General features: G+C 41.7%; 2 protein-coding genes across 7 annotated transcripts in view; both read right to left on the bottom strand.

Annotated features, from left to right (window-relative positions):
* The window catches only part of chd7 (chromodomain helicase DNA binding protein 7), a 116,746-nt gene extending 111,266 nt beyond the window's left edge, over positions 1-5,480 (bottom strand). For 5 of the 6 annotated variants that reach the window (XM_061890611.1, XM_061890610.1, XM_061890609.1 and 2 more), the window contains exon 1: positions 5,229-5,480. The gene's annotated coding sequence lies outside the window, so the exon portion shown is untranslated. Of the gene's footprint in view, positions 1-4,701; positions 4,870-5,228 lie in introns of those variants that run through there. The other variant, XM_061890614.1, reaches the window with a different exon arrangement.
* An 8,836-nt stretch (positions 5,481-14,316) lies between these two features.
* Positions 14,317-17,828, bottom strand: part of rab2a (RAB2A, member RAS oncogene family) — a 54,362-nt gene continuing 50,850 nt past the window's right edge. Inside the window, exon 8 of the mRNA XM_061891369.1 lies at positions 14,317-15,695. Coding sequence (XP_061747353.1) covers positions 15,600-15,695 — 96 coding nt within the window. The 3' untranslated portion in view covers positions 14,317-15,599. The remainder of the gene's footprint in view (positions 15,696-17,828) is intronic.

Below are 17,828 nucleotides of genomic sequence, written 5' to 3'. Positions count from 1 at the left end.
TGATTCGGACAGAGAAAGCGACAATTTCCCCATTAATTTGAGCGAGGATGAAAGATTTGTGGATGAGGAAAGTGAGAGTGAAGGACTAGAAGAAAAAAAAAAAAGTTAAAATAAATACATAAAAAGGTGAGGGTAGTGAGAGCAATTCAGATGACAGACACATTTACTAGGATAATTCTGAAAAATCCCTTATCTGTTTATTGTGTTACTAGTGTTTTAGTGAGATTATATGGTAACTGAAAGTCAGAGGGGTGTGGTGACCGCCAGTGTCTCTGGTGGGAGGAGGTAATAGTCCGAAGCTGCAGGAGGACGCAAGCTCTGCTCATAGCTACAGTAAGAGCCGACTTATTACCACAATTTTCTCACTGATACCTGCCGGTTGACATGTGGTTGGGAACCATGTTCGCTTGACTGCTCTGTTCCATAGTAAAGCTTCACCTTCGGGAATGTAAACAAGGACACACCGGCTGTGTTTGTGTTGCTAAAGGCAGCAGCAATACACCGCTTCCCACCTACATCTTTCTTCTTTGACGTCTCCATTATTAATTGAACAAATCGCAAAAGACTCAGCAACACAGATGTCCAGAATACTGAGAATACTGTGCGATTAAAGCAGACTACTTGAAGCTTGGCTCGGGTTGGAAAAAAAATGTCCGCTACAACCGGTGACGTCAAACGCACGCGTCATCATAAGCGTCATCATTCCGCGGGTTTTCAACAGGACATTTCTCTCCAGCCTGATCCCAGCTATAAGTAGTCTGCTTTAATCACATAATTACACAGTATTCTGGACATCTGTGTTGCTGAATCTTTTGCAATTTGTTCAATGAATAATAGAGACGTCAAAGAAGAAAGATGTAGGTGGGAAGCTTTTAGCCTTTAGCCACACAAACACAGCCGGTGTTTCCTTGTTTAAAATTCCCGAAGGTGAAGCTTTACTATGGAACAAAGCGGTCAAGCGAACATGGATCCCGACTACATGTCAACTGGCAGTTTTTGGTGAGAAAATTGTGGTAATAAGTGGGCTCTTACCGGACACATTAGCAAGGCTTGCGTCCTTTTGCAACTGCGTGACTTCCCTCAGAGACTCTGGCGTCACCACACACGTGGCCATACCCCTCCGACTTTAAGGTAATATTTAATCTCACTAAAACAGACAGATAAGGGATTTTCCAGAATTATCCTAGTAAATGTGTCTAATAACATCTGAATCGCTCCCACTGCAATCTCCTTTTTTTCCTTCTTTTTTTCCCCTAGTCCGTCACTTTAAATTTCCTCATCCACGAATCTTTCATCCTCGCTTAAATTAATGGGGAAATTGTAGCTTTCTCGGTCCGAATCGTTCTAGCTGCTGGTGGCCATGATTGTAAACAATGTTTAGATGTGAGGAGCCCTACAACCCGTGACGTCACGCGCACATCGTCTGCTACTTCCGGTACAGGCAAAGATTTTTTATTAGCGACCAAAAGTTGCCAACTTTATCGTGGATGTTCTCTACTAAATCCTTTCAGCAAAAATATGGTGAAATGATGAAGTATGACACATAGAATGGAGCTGCTATCCCCCTTTAAATAAGAACATCTCATTTCAGTAGGTCTTTAATGAGAGCTCAATTGAAAGCAGAAGAAAAGCCAGGGGAGGGGGGACAAACAGGAAAAAGAGGCATGGTGGTGAACATGTGTGTGTGTGTGTGTGTGTGGTCTTATCTCTCCCTCCTAACAGGAGCTGCCATCTTGGGTCGCGGCTCCAAGCCCGAGCAGGCACACAACAGGCGGAGGGAGGAAAAAAAAAAAAAAACAACCGTCGCGCGAAAAAAAAACACGGAGTTTTATTGTTGGAGAACACAACACAAGTTTATTTGGCCATCTTGGCTAAAAGTGAATTAACGTCCACTAAGTTGCTCGTAAGCGTCAGGCTGATCAGGACGCTACTTTGAATGTGGACGACATGCAATTAAATACTATCAACAGAGAAGAATGTGTGATAGTTATGTTGAAGAGTGTCTAATAGTTACTGGAAAAGTGTGTGAGAGTTAGTAGAAAAGTGTGTGATAGTTAGTAGAAAAGTGTGTGATAGTTAGTAGAAAAGTGTGTGATAGTTATTGGAAAAGTGTGTGATAGTTATTGGAAAAGTGTGTGATAGTTAGTAGAAAAGTGTGTGATAGTTAGTAGAAAAGTGTGTGATAGTTATTGGAAAAGTGTGTGATAGTTAGTAGTTATGTTGAAGAGAAGAGTGTGTGATAGACAGTAAAAAAAGTGTTAGTAGTTATGAAGAGAAAAGTGTGATAGTAGTTATGTTGTAGAGAAAAGTATGTTAGTAGTTATGTTGTAGAGAAAAGCGTGATTGTTAGTAGTTATGTTGAAGAGAAAAGTGTGTTAGTTAGTAGTTATGTTGGAGAGAAAAGTGTGATTGTTAGTAGTTATGTTGGAGAGAAAAGTGTGATAGTTAGTAGTTATGTTGGAGAGAAAAGTGTGATAGTGAGTAGTTATGTTGAAGAGAAAAGTGTGATTGTTAGTAGTTATGTTGGAGAGAAAAGTGTGATAGTTAGTAGTTATGTTGAAGAGAAAAGTGTGATTGTTAGTAGTTATGTTGGAGAGAAAAGTGTGATAGTGAGTAGTTATGTTGAAGAGAAAAGTGTGATTGTTAGTAGTTATGTTGAAGAGAAAAGTGTGTTAGTTAGTAGTTATGTTGGAGAGAAAAGTGTGATTGTTAGTAGTTATGTTGAAGAGAAAAGTGTAGTAGTTAGTAGTTATTCTGAAGAGAAAAGTGTGTTAGTTAGTAGTTATGTTGTAGAGAAAAGTATGATAGTTAGTAGTTATGTTGGAGAGAAAAGTGTAGTAGTTAGTAGTTATGCTGAAGAGAAAAGTGTGTTAGTAGTTATGCTGAAGAGAAAAGTGTAGTAGTTAGTAGTTATGCTGAAGAGAAAAGTGTGTTAGTAGTTATGCTGAAGAGAAAAGTGTAGTAGTTAGTAGTTATGCTGAAGAGAAAAGTGTGTTAGTAGTTATGTTGAAGAGAAAAGTATGATAGTTAGTAGTTATGTTGGAGAGAAAAGTGTGATAGTACTTATGTTGAAAAGAAAAGTGTAGTAGTTAGTAGTTATGCTGAAGAGAAAAGTGTGATAGTACTTATGTTGAAGAGAAAAGTGTGTTAGTAGTTATGTTGAAGAAAAAAGTGTGTTAGTAGTTATGTTGAAGAAAAAAGTGTGTTAGTTAGTAGTTATGTTGAAGAGAAAAGTGTTAGTAGTTATGCTGGAGAGAAAAGTGTTAGTAGTTATGTTGAAGAGAAACGTGTGTTAGTAGTTATGTTGTAGAGAAAAGTATGATAGTAGTTATGTTGGAGAGAAAACTGTGTTAGTTAGTAGTTATGTTGGAGAGAAAAGTGTGTTAGTTAGTAGTTATGTTGGAGAGAAAAGTGTGTTAGTTAGTAGTTATGTTGAAGAGAAAAGTGTGTTAGTTAGTAGTTATGTTGAAGAGAAAAGTGTGTGATAGTAGAAGAGTGTGTGATAGTTAGTAGAAAAGTGTGATAGTTGTGTTGAAGAGAAAAGTGTGTGATATTTAGTATAAGAGTGTGTGATAGTTAGTATAAAAGAGTGTGATAGTTAGTATAAGAGTGTGTGATAGTTAGTATAAAAGTGTGTGATAGTTAGTATAAGAGTGTGTGATAGTTAGTATAAGAGTGTGTGATAGTTAGTATAAGAGTGTGTGATAGTTAGTATAAGAGTGTGTGATAGTTAGTATAAGAGTGTGTGATAGTTAGTATAAGAGTGTGTGATAGTTAGTATAAGAGTGTGTGATAGTTAGTATAAGAGTGTGTGATAGTTAGTATAAGAGTGTGTGATAGTTAGTAGAAGAGTGTGTGATAGTTAGTATAAAAGTGTGTGATAGTTAGTAGAAGAGTGTGTGATAGTTAGTATAAGAGTGTGTGATAGTTAGTAGAAGAGTGTGTGATAGTTAGTATAAAAGTGTGTGATAGTTAGTATAAAAGTGTGTGATAGTTAGTATAAGAGTGTGTGATAGTTAGTATAAGAGTGTGTGATAGTTAGTATAAGAGTGTGTGATAGTTAGTATAAGAGTGTGTGATAGTTAGTAGAAGAGTGTGTGATAGTTAGTATAAAAGTGTGTGATAGTTAGTATAAAAGTGTGTGATAGTTAGTAGTTATGCGAGCAGGTGCAGACTAACAAGTGCAGCTACAAAGTGAAACTGCATTCAAACTTCGTCGACGCGTTGAAAAAAAAAAAACTCCCAAAAAGGTTTTCAAAGTAAAAAAAAACTTAGCCAAAGTCTAAGCGAAGGTAAGACAATGAGGATGCTAACAAAGTTGTGCTAGTTAGCATGTTGCTAACACGCTAACTAACTTATCTTGTGGGCTAGCATGGAGCTAACCAGGCTAATTAGTGACGTCACCAACGTTTTTTTGTTGTTTTTCCCAGTTTAGTTTTTAGCACCGCAGGACTTATTTATTTTAAATTTTCGTAGCGCGTGTTAGTGAGATGAAATATAATAATAATAATAATAATAATAAGATGATGATGATGATGACCCCCACACCTCATCCATCCCCACAAGCAGCACTACTACTACTACTACTACAACTACTACAACTATTACTAACTATCTCCGGCTGTAAAAGTGACTTAGTCCGCCATGTCGGTGATGAGGGTGGCAGGGAGCATAGTTCCCAGCCGGCCGGCCATGACTCACCTCGGCGGCACCTCGTGTCTCCGGGCAGGCTGCAACACAATCAGCTAACATGCTAACTGGGCTAACTTCCCCGCCAACTTCACTCCCGCTTGACCGCAACTAAAAAGTCTCCACATGTGTCAATCATGTCGGCCTGCGCTGCTCACCAAACATTTTACAACAAACTTACACTTTTCAACTAACTGTTGGGACCGGGATGTCGGCGCGCGTGCCCGTGTGCGCGTGCCCGTGTGCGTGCTAAAGGTGCTATTGTTAGCATGTCGGCATGGCAGACCTTCAATGACTTTCTACTTCACTTCTTTTCAACGTCAATCATTCTTTCTACTTCACTTCTTTTCAACGTCCAGAAGATGTTTTTAAAAAGTCAGTTTGTGCTGGTCGGGAATGTCCTCGCCGCGCTGCTAAAGTCGCGCACACGCCAGCGGGAAAAGTGCACCAAAGTTGACGTTTTGGAGACAAAGAAGCCACGCAGAAAAATGTGAAAATAAATGGAAAGAAAAAAAAGAGTAAAAGAGTTGAAATCTCACCTGTCTGACTTGGAATGTAATCCTGCTTAAAGTATGTCCGCGTGCGTGCAAGGAAGAGCAGGTCCGCGCACACAAAGTTGAGATGTTTGTCCGCCAATAAAAATGTCCTCAAGGGTCTCGCCTTTGTCTTTAATTTCTCTCCGATTCCATTCCGATTTAATCCGATCGATCCCTCGGCTGCTGCGGTCGCGCGCCCGAGTCCTGCCTTCCAGACACGCGCGCACCTTCCTCCTGCGCGCTCCCGAGGACCTCCCCTGCTGATAAACAGCCAGCGTGCGCGGTCACTGACCCCGCGTGCCCGTGTGACGCGCGGCCGGGAGGGGGCGGGGGGAGGGGGAGGGGGGGGGGGGGGACCCGGGGACGTCATCAAATGCCATCTTTCTCTACAGACAACACACTAAATAACTACATGATACTACATACTGTGTACATGTACTGTGTACTCACTACATGATACTACATACTGTGTACATGTACTGTGTACTCACTACATGATACTACATACTGTGTACTCACTACATGATACTACATACTGTGTACATGTACTGTGTACTCACTACATGATACTACATACTGTGTACATGTACTGTGTACTCACTACATGATACTACATACTGTGTACATGTACTGTGTACTCACTACATGATACTACATACTGTGTACATGTACTGTGTACTCACTACATGATACTACATACTGTGTACTCACTACATGATACTACATACTGTGTACTCACTACATGATACTACATACTGTGTACATGTACTGTGTACTCACTACATGATACTACATACTGTGTACATGTACTGTGTACTCACTACATGATACTACATACTGTGTACTCACTACATGATACTACATACTGTGTACTCACTACATGATACTACATACTGTGTACATGTACTGTGTACTCACTACATGATACTACATACTGTGTACATGTACTGTGTACTCACTACATGATACTACATACTGTGTACTCACTACATGATACTACATACTGTGTACTCACTACATGATACTACATACTGTGTACATGTACTGTGTACTCACTACATGATACTACATACTGTGTACTCACTACATGATACTACATACTGTGTACTCACTACATGATACTACATACTGTGTACATGTACTGTGTACTCACTACATGATACTATATACTGTGTACTCACTACATGATACTACATACTGTGTACATGTACTGTGTACTCACTACATGATACTACATACTGTGTACATGTACTGTGTACTCACTACATGATACTATATACTGTGTACATGTACTGTGTACTCACTACATGATACTACATACTGTGTACATGTACTGTGTACTCACTACATGATACTACATACTGTGTACATGTACTGTGTACTCACTACATGATACTATATACTGTGTACATGTACTGTGTACTCACTACATGATACTACATACTGTGTACATGTACTGTGTACTCACTACATGATACTACATACTGTGTACATGTACTGTGTACTCACTACATGATACTACATACTGTGTACATGTACTGTGTACTCACTACATGATACTACATACTGTGTACATGTACTGTGTACTCACTACATGATACTACATACTGTGTACATGTACTGTGTACTCACTACATGATACTACATACTGTGTACATGTACTGTGTACTCACTACATGATACTACATACTGTGTACATGTACTGTGTACTCACTACATGATACTACATACTGTGTACATGTACTGTGTACTCACTACATGATACTACATACTGTGTACATGTACTGTGTACTCACTACATGATACTACATACTGTGTACATGTACTGTGTACTCACTACATGATACTACATACTGTGTACATGTACTGTGTACTCACTACATGATACTATATACTGTGTACATATACTGTGTACTCACTACATGATACTATATACTGTGTACTCACTACATGATACTACATACTGTGTACATGTACTGTGTACTCACTACATGATACTACATACTGTGTACATGTACTGTGTACTCACTACATGATACTACATACTGTGTACATGTACTGTGTACTCACTACATGATACTACATACTGTGTACTCACTACATGATACTACATACTGTGTACTCACTACATGATACTACATACTGTGTACATGTACTGTGTACTCACTACATGATACTACATACTGTGTACATGTACTGTGTACTCACTACATGATACTACATACTGTGTACTCACTACATGATACTACATACTGTGTACTCACTACATGATACTACATACTGTGTACATGTACTGTGTACTCACTACATGATACTACATACTGTGTACATGTACTGTGTACTCACTACATGATACTACATACTGTGTACTCACTACATGATACTACATACTGTGTACTCACTACATGATACTACATACTGTGTACATGTACTGTGTACTCACTACATGATACTACATACTGTGTACTCACTACATGATACTACATACTGTGTACTCACTACATGATACTACATACTGTGTACATGTACTGTGTACTCACTACATGATACTATATACTGTGTACTCACTACATGATACTACATACTGTGTACATGTACTGTGTACTCACTACATGATACTACATACTGTGTACATGTACTGTGTACTCACTACATGATACTATATACTGTGTACATGTACTGTGTACTCACTACATGATACTACATACTGTGTACATGTACTGTGTACTCACTACATGATACTACATACTGTACATGTACTGTGTCTCACTACATGATACTATATACTGTGTACATGTACTGTGTACTCACTACATGATACTACATACTGTGTACATGTACTGTGTACTCACTACATGATACTACATACTGTGTACATGTACTGTGTACTCACTACATGATACTATATACTGTGTACATGTACTGTGTACTCACTACATGATACTACATACTGTGTACATGTACTGTGTACTCACTACATGATACTACATACTGTGTACATGTACTGTGTACTCACTACATGATACTACTATACTGTGTACATGTACTGTGTACTCACTACATGATACTACATACTGTGTACATGTACTGTGTACTCACTACATGATACTACATACTGTGTACATGTACTGTGTACTCACTACATGATACTACATACTGTGTACATGTACTGTGTACTCACTACATGATACTACATACTGTGTACATGTACTGTGTACTCACTACATGATACTACATACTGTGTACATGTACTGTGTACTCACTACATGATACTACATACTGTGTACATGTACTGTGTACTCACTACATGATACTACATACTGTGTACATGTACTGTGTACTCACTACATGATACTACATACTGTGTACATGTACTGTGTACTCACTACATGATACTACATACTGTGTACATGTACTGTGTACTCACTACATGATACTATATACTGTGTACTCACTACATGATACTACATACTGTGTACATGTACTGTGTACTCACTACATGATACTACATACTGTGTACATGTACTGTGTACTCACTACATGATACTACATACTGTGTACATGTACTGTGTACTCACTACATGATACTACATACTGTGTACATGTACTGTGTACTCACTACATGATACTACATACTGTGTACATGTACTGTGTACTCACTACATGATACTACATACTGTGTACATGTACTGTGTACTCACTACATGATACTACATACTGTGTACATGTACTGTGTACTCATACATTGATACTACATACTGTGTACATGTACTGTGTACTCACTACATGATACTATATACTGTGTACTCACTACATGATACTACATACTGTGTACATGTACTGTGTACTCACTACATGATACTATATACTGTGTACATATACTGTGTACTCACTACATGATACTATATACTGTGTACTCACTACAAGATACTACATACTGTGTACATGTACTGTGTACTCACTACATGATACTACATACTGTGTACATGTACTGTGTACTCACTACATGATACTATTTACTGTGTACTCACTACATGATACTACATACTGTGTACATGTACTGTGTACTCACTACATGATACCACATACTGTGTACATATACTGTGTACTCACTACATGATACTATATACTGTGTACTCACTACAAGATACTACTATACTGTGTACATGTACTGTGTACTCACTACATGATACTACATACTGTGTACATATACTGTGTACTCACTACATGATACTATATACTGTGTACATATACTGTGTACTCACTACATGATACTATATACTGTGTACATATACTGTGTACTCACTACATGATACTATATACTGTGTACTCACTACATGATACTATATACTGTGTACATGTACTGTGTACTCACTACATGATACTATATACTGTGTACATGTACTGTGTACTCACTACATGATACTATATACTGTGTACTCACTACATGATACTATATACTGTGTACATGTACTGTGTACTCACTACATGATACTAATACTGTGTACATGTACTGTGTACTCACTACATGATACTACATACTGTGTACATGTACTGTGTACTCACTACATGATACTACATACTGTGTACTCACTACATGATACTACATACTGTGTACATATACTGTGTACTCACTACATGATACTATATACTGTGTACTCCACTACATGATACTATATACTGTGTACTCATTACCACCTATAATAAAATACATGATAGTATAATGTGTACTCACTGCCACCATTTAATAAAATACATGATAGTATTATGTGTACTGCACTAGTAGCAGCAGTATAAAAGTATTGTCATGTATAATAAAAGACATATAGTGTGTACTGCACAGTATAAAAGTACTGTCTTGTATAATAAAAGACATATAGTGTGTACTGCACAGTATAAAAGTACTGTCATGTATAATAAAAGACATATAGTGTGTACTGCACAGTATAAAAGTTACTGTCATGTATAATAAAAGACATATAGTGTGTACTGCACAGTATAAAAGTACTGTCATGTATAATAAAAGACATATAGTGTGTACTGCACAGTATAAAAGTACTGTCATGTATAATAAAAGACATATAGTGTGTACTGCACAGTATAAAAGTACTGTCATGTATAATAAAAGACATATAGTGTGTACTGCACAGTATAAAAGTACTGTCATGTATAATAAAAGACATATAGTGTGTACTGCACAGTATAAAAGTACTGTCATGTATAATAAAAGACATATAGTGTGTACTGCACAGTATAAAAGTACTGTCATGTATAATAAAATACATATAGTGTGTACTGCACAGTATAAAAGTACTGTCATGTATAATAAAAGACATATAGTGTGTACTGCACAGTATAAAAGTACTGTCATGTATAATAAAAGACATATAGTGTGTACTGCACAGTATAAAAGTACTGTCATGTATAATAAAAGACATATAGTGTGTACTGCACAGTATAAAGTACTGTCATGTATAATAAAAGACATATAGTGTGTACTGCACAGTATAAAAGTACTGTCATGTATAATAAAAAGACATATAGTGTGTACTGCACAGTATAAAAGTACTGTCATGTCAACAGTTGCTTGTTGTGCAGGTAATATGCTGCCCCCTATTGGTGCAGAGCAGCGGTGTCAAACTGGGTTTTATTGAGGGCCACATTGGCCCCCAGATGTTTTATGGAGGGCCACATTGGCCCCCAGATGTTTTATGGAGGGCCACATTGGCCCCCAGATGTTTTATGGAGGGCCACATTGGCCCCCAGATGTTTTATGGAGGGCCACATTGGCCCCCAGATGTTTTATGGAGGGCCACATTGGCCCCCAGATGTTTTATGGAGGGCCACATTGGCCCCCAGATGTTTTATGGAGGGCCACATTGGCCCCCAGATGTTTTATGGAGGGCCACATTGGCCCCCAGATGTTTTATTGAGGGCCACATTGGCCCCCAGGTGTTTTATTGAGGGTCACATTGGCCCCCAGGTGTTTTATTGAGGGCCACATTGGCCCCCAGATAAGAGGGCCGCTTGTGTGATTAAAAACAAAGTTGAATAAACAATTAGAGTTATGACATTTTCTTTGCACTTTGATGACTAACTCCAATAAATCACTCACCAAGTTTGTTTTTTTCATGACACCAAAAAAAGTGTTTGGAACATTTTGTAGCTGATCACAAATATTACAGTGGAAAATATTGTCTGCAGTACAATTTTATGTTGACATTGATGAAGTATTTATTTAAAGCCTTTTGCAGGCCACTTGAATGGAGTGGAAGGCCACTTGAATGTAATTTCTTAAAATAATGTGGCGGACCACATAAAATGGTGTGGCAGAGGACAAGAACAGCGTGGCAGGCCTCTGTAGACGATGTGGAGGGCCACTTTAAAAATGAGGTGGCCAACTACATAAAATTAGGTGGAGGGCCACTATAAAATAAAGTGGTAAACCAAAAAAGGTGACAAAAAAAGGAGAGGAGTTAGAGAGAAGAGGGTATGTTGCCAAAAAGGAGAGGAGTTAGAGAGAAGAGGGTATGTTGCCAAAAAGGAGAGGAGTTAGAGAGAAGAAGGTATGTTGCCAAAAAGGAGAGGAGTTAGAGAGAAGAAGGTATGTTGCCAAAAAGGAGAGGAGTTAGAGAGAAGAGGGTATGTTGCCAAAAAGGAGAGGAGTTAGAGAGAAGAGGGTATGTTGCCAAAAAGGAGAGGAGTTAGAGAGAAGAAGGTATGTTGCCAAAAAGGAGAGGAGTTAGAGAGAAGAAGGTATGTTGCCAAAAAGGAGAGGAGTTAGAGAGAAGAAGGTATGTTGCCAAAAAGGAGAGGAGTTAGAGAGAAGAAGGTATGTTGCCAAAAAGGAGAGGAGTTAGAGAGAAGAAGGTATGTTGCCAAAAAGGAGAGGAGTTAGAGAGAAGAAGGTATGTTGCCAAAAAGGAGAGGAGTTAGAGAGAAGGTATGTTGCCAAAAAGGAGAGGAGTTAGAGAGAAGAAGGTATGTTGCCAAAAAGGAGAGGAGTTAGAGAGAAGAAGGTATGTTGCCAAAAAGGAGAGGAGTTAGAGAGAAGAAGGTATGTTGCCAAAAAGGAGAGGAGTTAGAGAGAAGAAGGTATGTTGCCAAAAAGGAGAGGAGTTAGAGAGAAGAGGGTATGTTGCCAAAAAGGAGAGGAGTTAGAGAGAAGGTATGTTGCCAAAAAGGAGAGGAGTTAGAGAGAAGAAGGTATGTTGCCAAAAAGGAGAGGAGTTAGAGAGAAGAGGGTATGTTGCCAAAAAGGAGAGGAGTTAGAGAGAAGAAGGTATGTTGCCAAAAAGGAGAGGAGTTAGAGAGAAGAGGGTATGTTGCCAAAAAGGAGAGGAGTTAGAGAGAAGAAGGTATGTTGCCAAAAAGGAGAGGAGTTAGAGAGAAGAAGGTATGTTGCCAAAAAGGAGAGGAGTTAGAGAGAAGAAGGTATGTTGCCAAAAAGGAGAGGAGTTAGAGAGAAGAAGGTATGTTGCCAAAAAGGAGAGGAGTTAGAGAGAAGAGGGTATGTTGCCAAAAAGGAGAGGAGTTAGAGAGAAGAAGGTATGTTGCCAAAAAGGAGAGGAGTTAGAGAGAAGAAGGTATGTTGCCAAAAAGGAGAGGAGTTAGAGAGAAGAAGGTATGTTGCCAAAAAGGAGAGGAGTTAGAGAGAAGGTATGTTGCCAAAAAGGAGAGGAGTTAGAGAGAAGAAGGTATGTTGCCAAAAAGGAGAGGAGTTAGAGAGAAGAAGGTATGTTGCCAAAAAGGAGAGGAGTTAGAGAGAAGAGGGTATGTTGCCAAAAAGGAGAGGAGTTAGAGAGAAGAAGGTATGTTGCCAAAAAGGAGAGGAGTTAGAGAGAAGAAGGTATGTTGCCAAAAAGGAGAGGAGTTAGAGAGAAGGTATGTTGCCAAAAAGGAGAGGAGTTAGAGAGAAGAAGGTATGTTGCCAAAAAGGAGAGGAGTTAGAGAGAAGGTATGTTGCCAAAAAGGAGAGGAGTTAGAGAGAAGGTATGTTGCCAAAAAGGAGAGGAGTTAGAGAGAAGAAGGTATGTTGCCAAAAAGGAGAGGAGTTAGAGAGAAGGTATGTTGCCAAAAAGGAGAGGAGTTAGAGAGAAGGTATGTTGCCAAAAAGGAGAGGAGTTAGAGAGAAGAAGGTATGTTGCCAAAAAGGAGAGGAGTTAGAGAGAAGAAGGTATGTTGCCAAAAAGGAGAGGAGTTAGAGAGAAGAAGGTATGTTGCCAAAAAGGAGAGGAGTTAGAGAGAAGAAGGTATGTTGCCAAAAAGGAGAGGAGTTAGAGAGAAGAAGGTATGTTGCCAAAAAGGAGAGGAGTTAGAGAGAAGAAGGTATGTTGCCAAAAAGGAGAGGAGTTAGAGAGAAGGTATGTTGCCAAAAAGGAGAGGAGTTAGAGAGAAGAAGGTATGTTGCCAAAAAGGAGAGGAGTTAGAGAGAAGAAGGTATGTTGCCAAAAAGGAGAAGAGTTAAAAGGCGGCCTCAGTGAAGTAAGTTTGCTAGCAAGGTCCATGCAAGGATGTTTCCACTTGTCCAAGCTCTCCCACACAACACTGTGCTGTGTTGAGGAGTTGGTGGGGTGTGTGTCAGCTCCCTGCTGCGGCACAGTGGATCTGCTACTTCTCCCACCTTGAAGTCAGCAATGACGCAGCAGTGGATCTGCTACTTCTCCCACCTTGAAGTCAGCAATGACGCGGCACAGTGGATCTTCTACTTCTCCCACCTTGAAGTCAGCAATGACGCGGCACAGTGGATCTGCCACTTCTCCCACCTTGAAGTCAGCAATGACGCGGCACAGTGGATCTGCCACTTCTCCCACCTTGAAGTCATCAGCAATGACGCGGCACAGTGGATCTGCCACTTCTCCCACCTTGAAGTCAGCAATGACGCAGCACAGTGGATCTGCCACTTCTCCCACCTTGAAGTCATCAGCAATGACGCGGCACAGTGGATCTGCCACTTCTCCCACCTTGAAGTCAGCAATGACGCAGCACAGTGGATCTGCCACTTCTCCCACCTTGAAGTCATCAGCAATGACGCGGCACAGTGGATCTGCCACTTCTCCCACCTTGAAGTCAGCAATGAGGGGACATTGAGTTGAGAATGTTGTATTATACTTTATTGTGATAGCATTTTCTTTTTGATTTTTTTCCCATTTTTCTCCAAAGAACAAACACAACAAAGAAGTTTTGAGGGGAGAGCAGAGAGAAGAAGATTAATCCACAGATAAATATTTTCCCCCCGTGGCCGTCCACACGTCTCCATCATGTTGGACAACAAGTGTTAGTGACACAGGCCCAACAAGGTCAAAGAGGATGTCTGAAAGGGGGCGGAGTTAAGGCAGACAGCTGATGTTGACTTCTTCATCTAACCCAACACGCTATTTTGGCAAAGAACAAAGACAATGTTAGCACGCGGGAAGCTAGCCGGGGAGGAGAGAAGGGAGTGAAAAGGTAAAGAAAGAGTGATATATCTTCAAAGATGAAACACTGCACCTTCCATTTCCTTCTAGAAGCCTTCACATGACCAGGCAGGGGGGTCCTAACCACCTCACCACCTTCATAGATCACTTTGCCGCCCTCTGGTGGACACAGGGAGTCATTCAGGCTAATGACCGTGACGTGCACAGCATTTTGATGTATGACCCAATCCAAACAACCTCTCCCAGTCATGGTGCAAATAAACCAGCACAGGAAGTCACACTGGACACAAGCTGCTCACTGAACACTGGGGGGGGGGGGGTCAAATAAAAACATGTCCATGCACAACACATACTTCTAAATTACAAGCATTTATATCCCCCGCAATGCATGATGGGTACAAATGTAAAACACTCTCCCCACAATTATTATCCATGTTAAGCTGATTGATTACATTTTAAAGTCCTCACAAACAATATCCAATTAAATTCAATAAAAATTATACAGACAGTATATATACATATACATATATATATATATATATATATATATATATATATATATATATAAAACAATATTCATACTTTACATGCAGGCCCAAAAAAAAGTATTTCTTGCCATTGAGTCCCCGAGTGAAGAAGTGCGCCCCCCCACTCTACTAGAAGGTGTGGTCGGGCAGCAGAAGTGACAAATACTCCTTCCTTGTCACACCAACACTTTATTCTCTGCCCAGGACAATTTAAAACTACTTTTAGTGTTAATTCAACTGCAGGTTGCCATGACGACACATTGGGACTGTGCTGGAATGCCTGCATCATCTGGACATGTGGGAACACACCTGTCTACCCACCCAGGCAGGTAGGCAGGTGTGCAGGTGTGCAGGTGGGCATGGATGGAGGGCAAGAAAAGCCACGGGAGGATGAGAGTGAGCTGGACAGGTGTTGGAGAGAAGATGGTGGTTCAGCAGCAGCCCCCCCCAGCCTGCTGACCCCCCTGACTCCCAGGCAGTGTGGAGTTGGTGGTGGGGTGCTGGGGGCCGATCTTTATGCCGTTAGCCTGGATGGACACAAACACAATGGCAGCATGTCACACTAACAGGAGCTACAGGTACAGGAAGTCACACACACACACAGCCAATCAGGTCACAGTATCCACTGATTGACAGCCAATCAGGTCACAGTATCCAATGGTTGACAGCCAATCAGGTCACAGTATCAACTGATTGACAGCCAATCAGGTCACAGTATCCACTGGTTGACAGCCAATCAGGTCACAGTATCCACTGGTTGACAGCCAATCAGGTCACAGTATCCACTGATTGACAGCCAATCAGGTCACAGTATCCACTGGTTGACAGCCAATCAGGTCACAGTATCCACTGGTTGACAGCCAATCAGGTCACAGTATCTACTGGTTGACAGCCAATCAGGTCACAGTATCCACTGGTTGTGTCTTCTTCTGGTCTGCTTCTTGGCAAGAAGGGAGGTCAGACTGCTGTGGTCCTGAGATGACCTTAACCATGCTCACCTGCCACTAGGGGCCCTTTACAAGGGGCCTGCCGCTAGGGGCCTGCCACTAGGGGCCCTTTGCAGGGGGCCTACCGCTAGGGGCCTGCCGCTAGGGGCCCTTTACAAGGGGCCTGCTGCTAGGGGCCTGCCACTAGGGGCCCTTTGCAGGGGGCCTACCGCTAGGGGCCTACCGCTAGGGACCCTTTACAAGGGGCCTGCTGCTAGGGGCCCTTTACAAGGGGCCTGCCGCTAGGGGCCTGCCACTAGGGGCCCTTTGCAGGGGGCCTACCGCTAGGGGACCTTTACAAGGGGCCTGCCGCTAGGGGCCCTTTACAAGGGGCCTGCCGCTAGGGGCCTGCCACTAGGGGCCCTTTGCAGGGGGCCTACCGCTAGGGGACCTTTACAAGGGGCCTGCCGCTAGGGGCCTACCGCTAGGGGCCCTTTACAAGGGGCCTGCTGCTAGGGGCCTGCCACTAGGGGCCCTTTGCAGGGGGCCTACCGCTAGGGGCCTGCCGCTAGGGGCCCTTTACAAGGGGCCTGCCGCTAGGGGCCTGCCACTAGGGGCCCTTTGCAGGGGGTCTACCGCTAGGGGACCTTTACAAGGGGCCTGCCGCTAGGGGCCCTTTACAAGGGGCCTGCCACTAGGGGCCCTTTGCAGGGGGCCTACCGCTAGGGGCCCTTTACAAGGGGCCTGCCGCTAGGGGCCCTTTACAAGGGGCCTGCCGCTAGGGGCCCTTTACAAGGGGCCTGCCGCTAGGGGCCTGCCACTAGGGGCCCTTCCGCTAGGGGCCCTTAACAAGGGGCCTGCCGCTAGGGGCCTGCCACTAGGGGGCCTTTGCAAGGGGCCTGCCGCTAGGGGCCTGCCACTAGGGGCCCTTTACAAGGGGGATGCCGCTAGGGGCCCTTTACAAGGGTCCTGCCGCTAGGGGCCCTTTACAAGGGTCCTGCCGCTAGGGGCCCTTTACAAGGGGCCTGCCGCTAGGGGCCTACTGCTAGGGGCCTGCCGCTAATGGGCCTTTACAAGGGGCCTGCCGCTAGGGGCCCTTTACAAGGGGCCTACCGCTAGGGGCCCTTTACAAGGGGCCTGCCGCTAGGAGCCCTTTACAGCGTGTGATTCACATGCTTTTTAGGTAATGTAAGTTTTAATCTAAAAATGAGTGTGTTTGACACTCCATCTTGTTATCATATTTTGTATTAGCATGCTCATGTCTTTATTTCATATGTTGCAGTTAATAGTGCATAATAATACTTGGCGCCAGATAAGAAGAATGCTAACTTGTCCGACATCATCACTAAACATTAGCATGCTAACATTTTACAGAAGTTTTTTCCCCCCTGACTAATTTTGTTTGTTAAAACCTAAAAATGATGTATTTAAGATACCGGTCACCATCTTGGTAGTATGCTAACATGATGTACATTAGCAGCTAATTGGTTATGTTTACACCTAAAAAAGTGAATTTTTTCTACTTGCCACTATTTTAAAAGTATGCTAACTTGTCCTATGGCATAGTGCTAACGATAGCATGCTAACATTTTATGCCAGCTTGCTCCATGTTGTTTGATCCATTCATCCATTTTTCTACCGCTTGTCCCGAAAAATCCTGATTTGTATGTTTACAGCTAAAAGTAGTGCATTTTGAAACTTGCCACCATTTTACAGGAATGCTATCTTGTCCCA

The sequence above is a fragment of the Nerophis ophidion genome, linkage group LG28, assembly GCF_033978795.1.
Source record: "Nerophis ophidion isolate RoL-2023_Sa linkage group LG28, RoL_Noph_v1.0, whole genome shotgun sequence".
In the NCBI taxonomy this organism is placed as follows: domain Eukaryota; kingdom Metazoa; phylum Chordata; class Actinopteri; order Syngnathiformes; family Syngnathidae; genus Nerophis; species Nerophis ophidion.
This window is presented reverse-complemented; position numbering and strand designations above follow the sequence as displayed.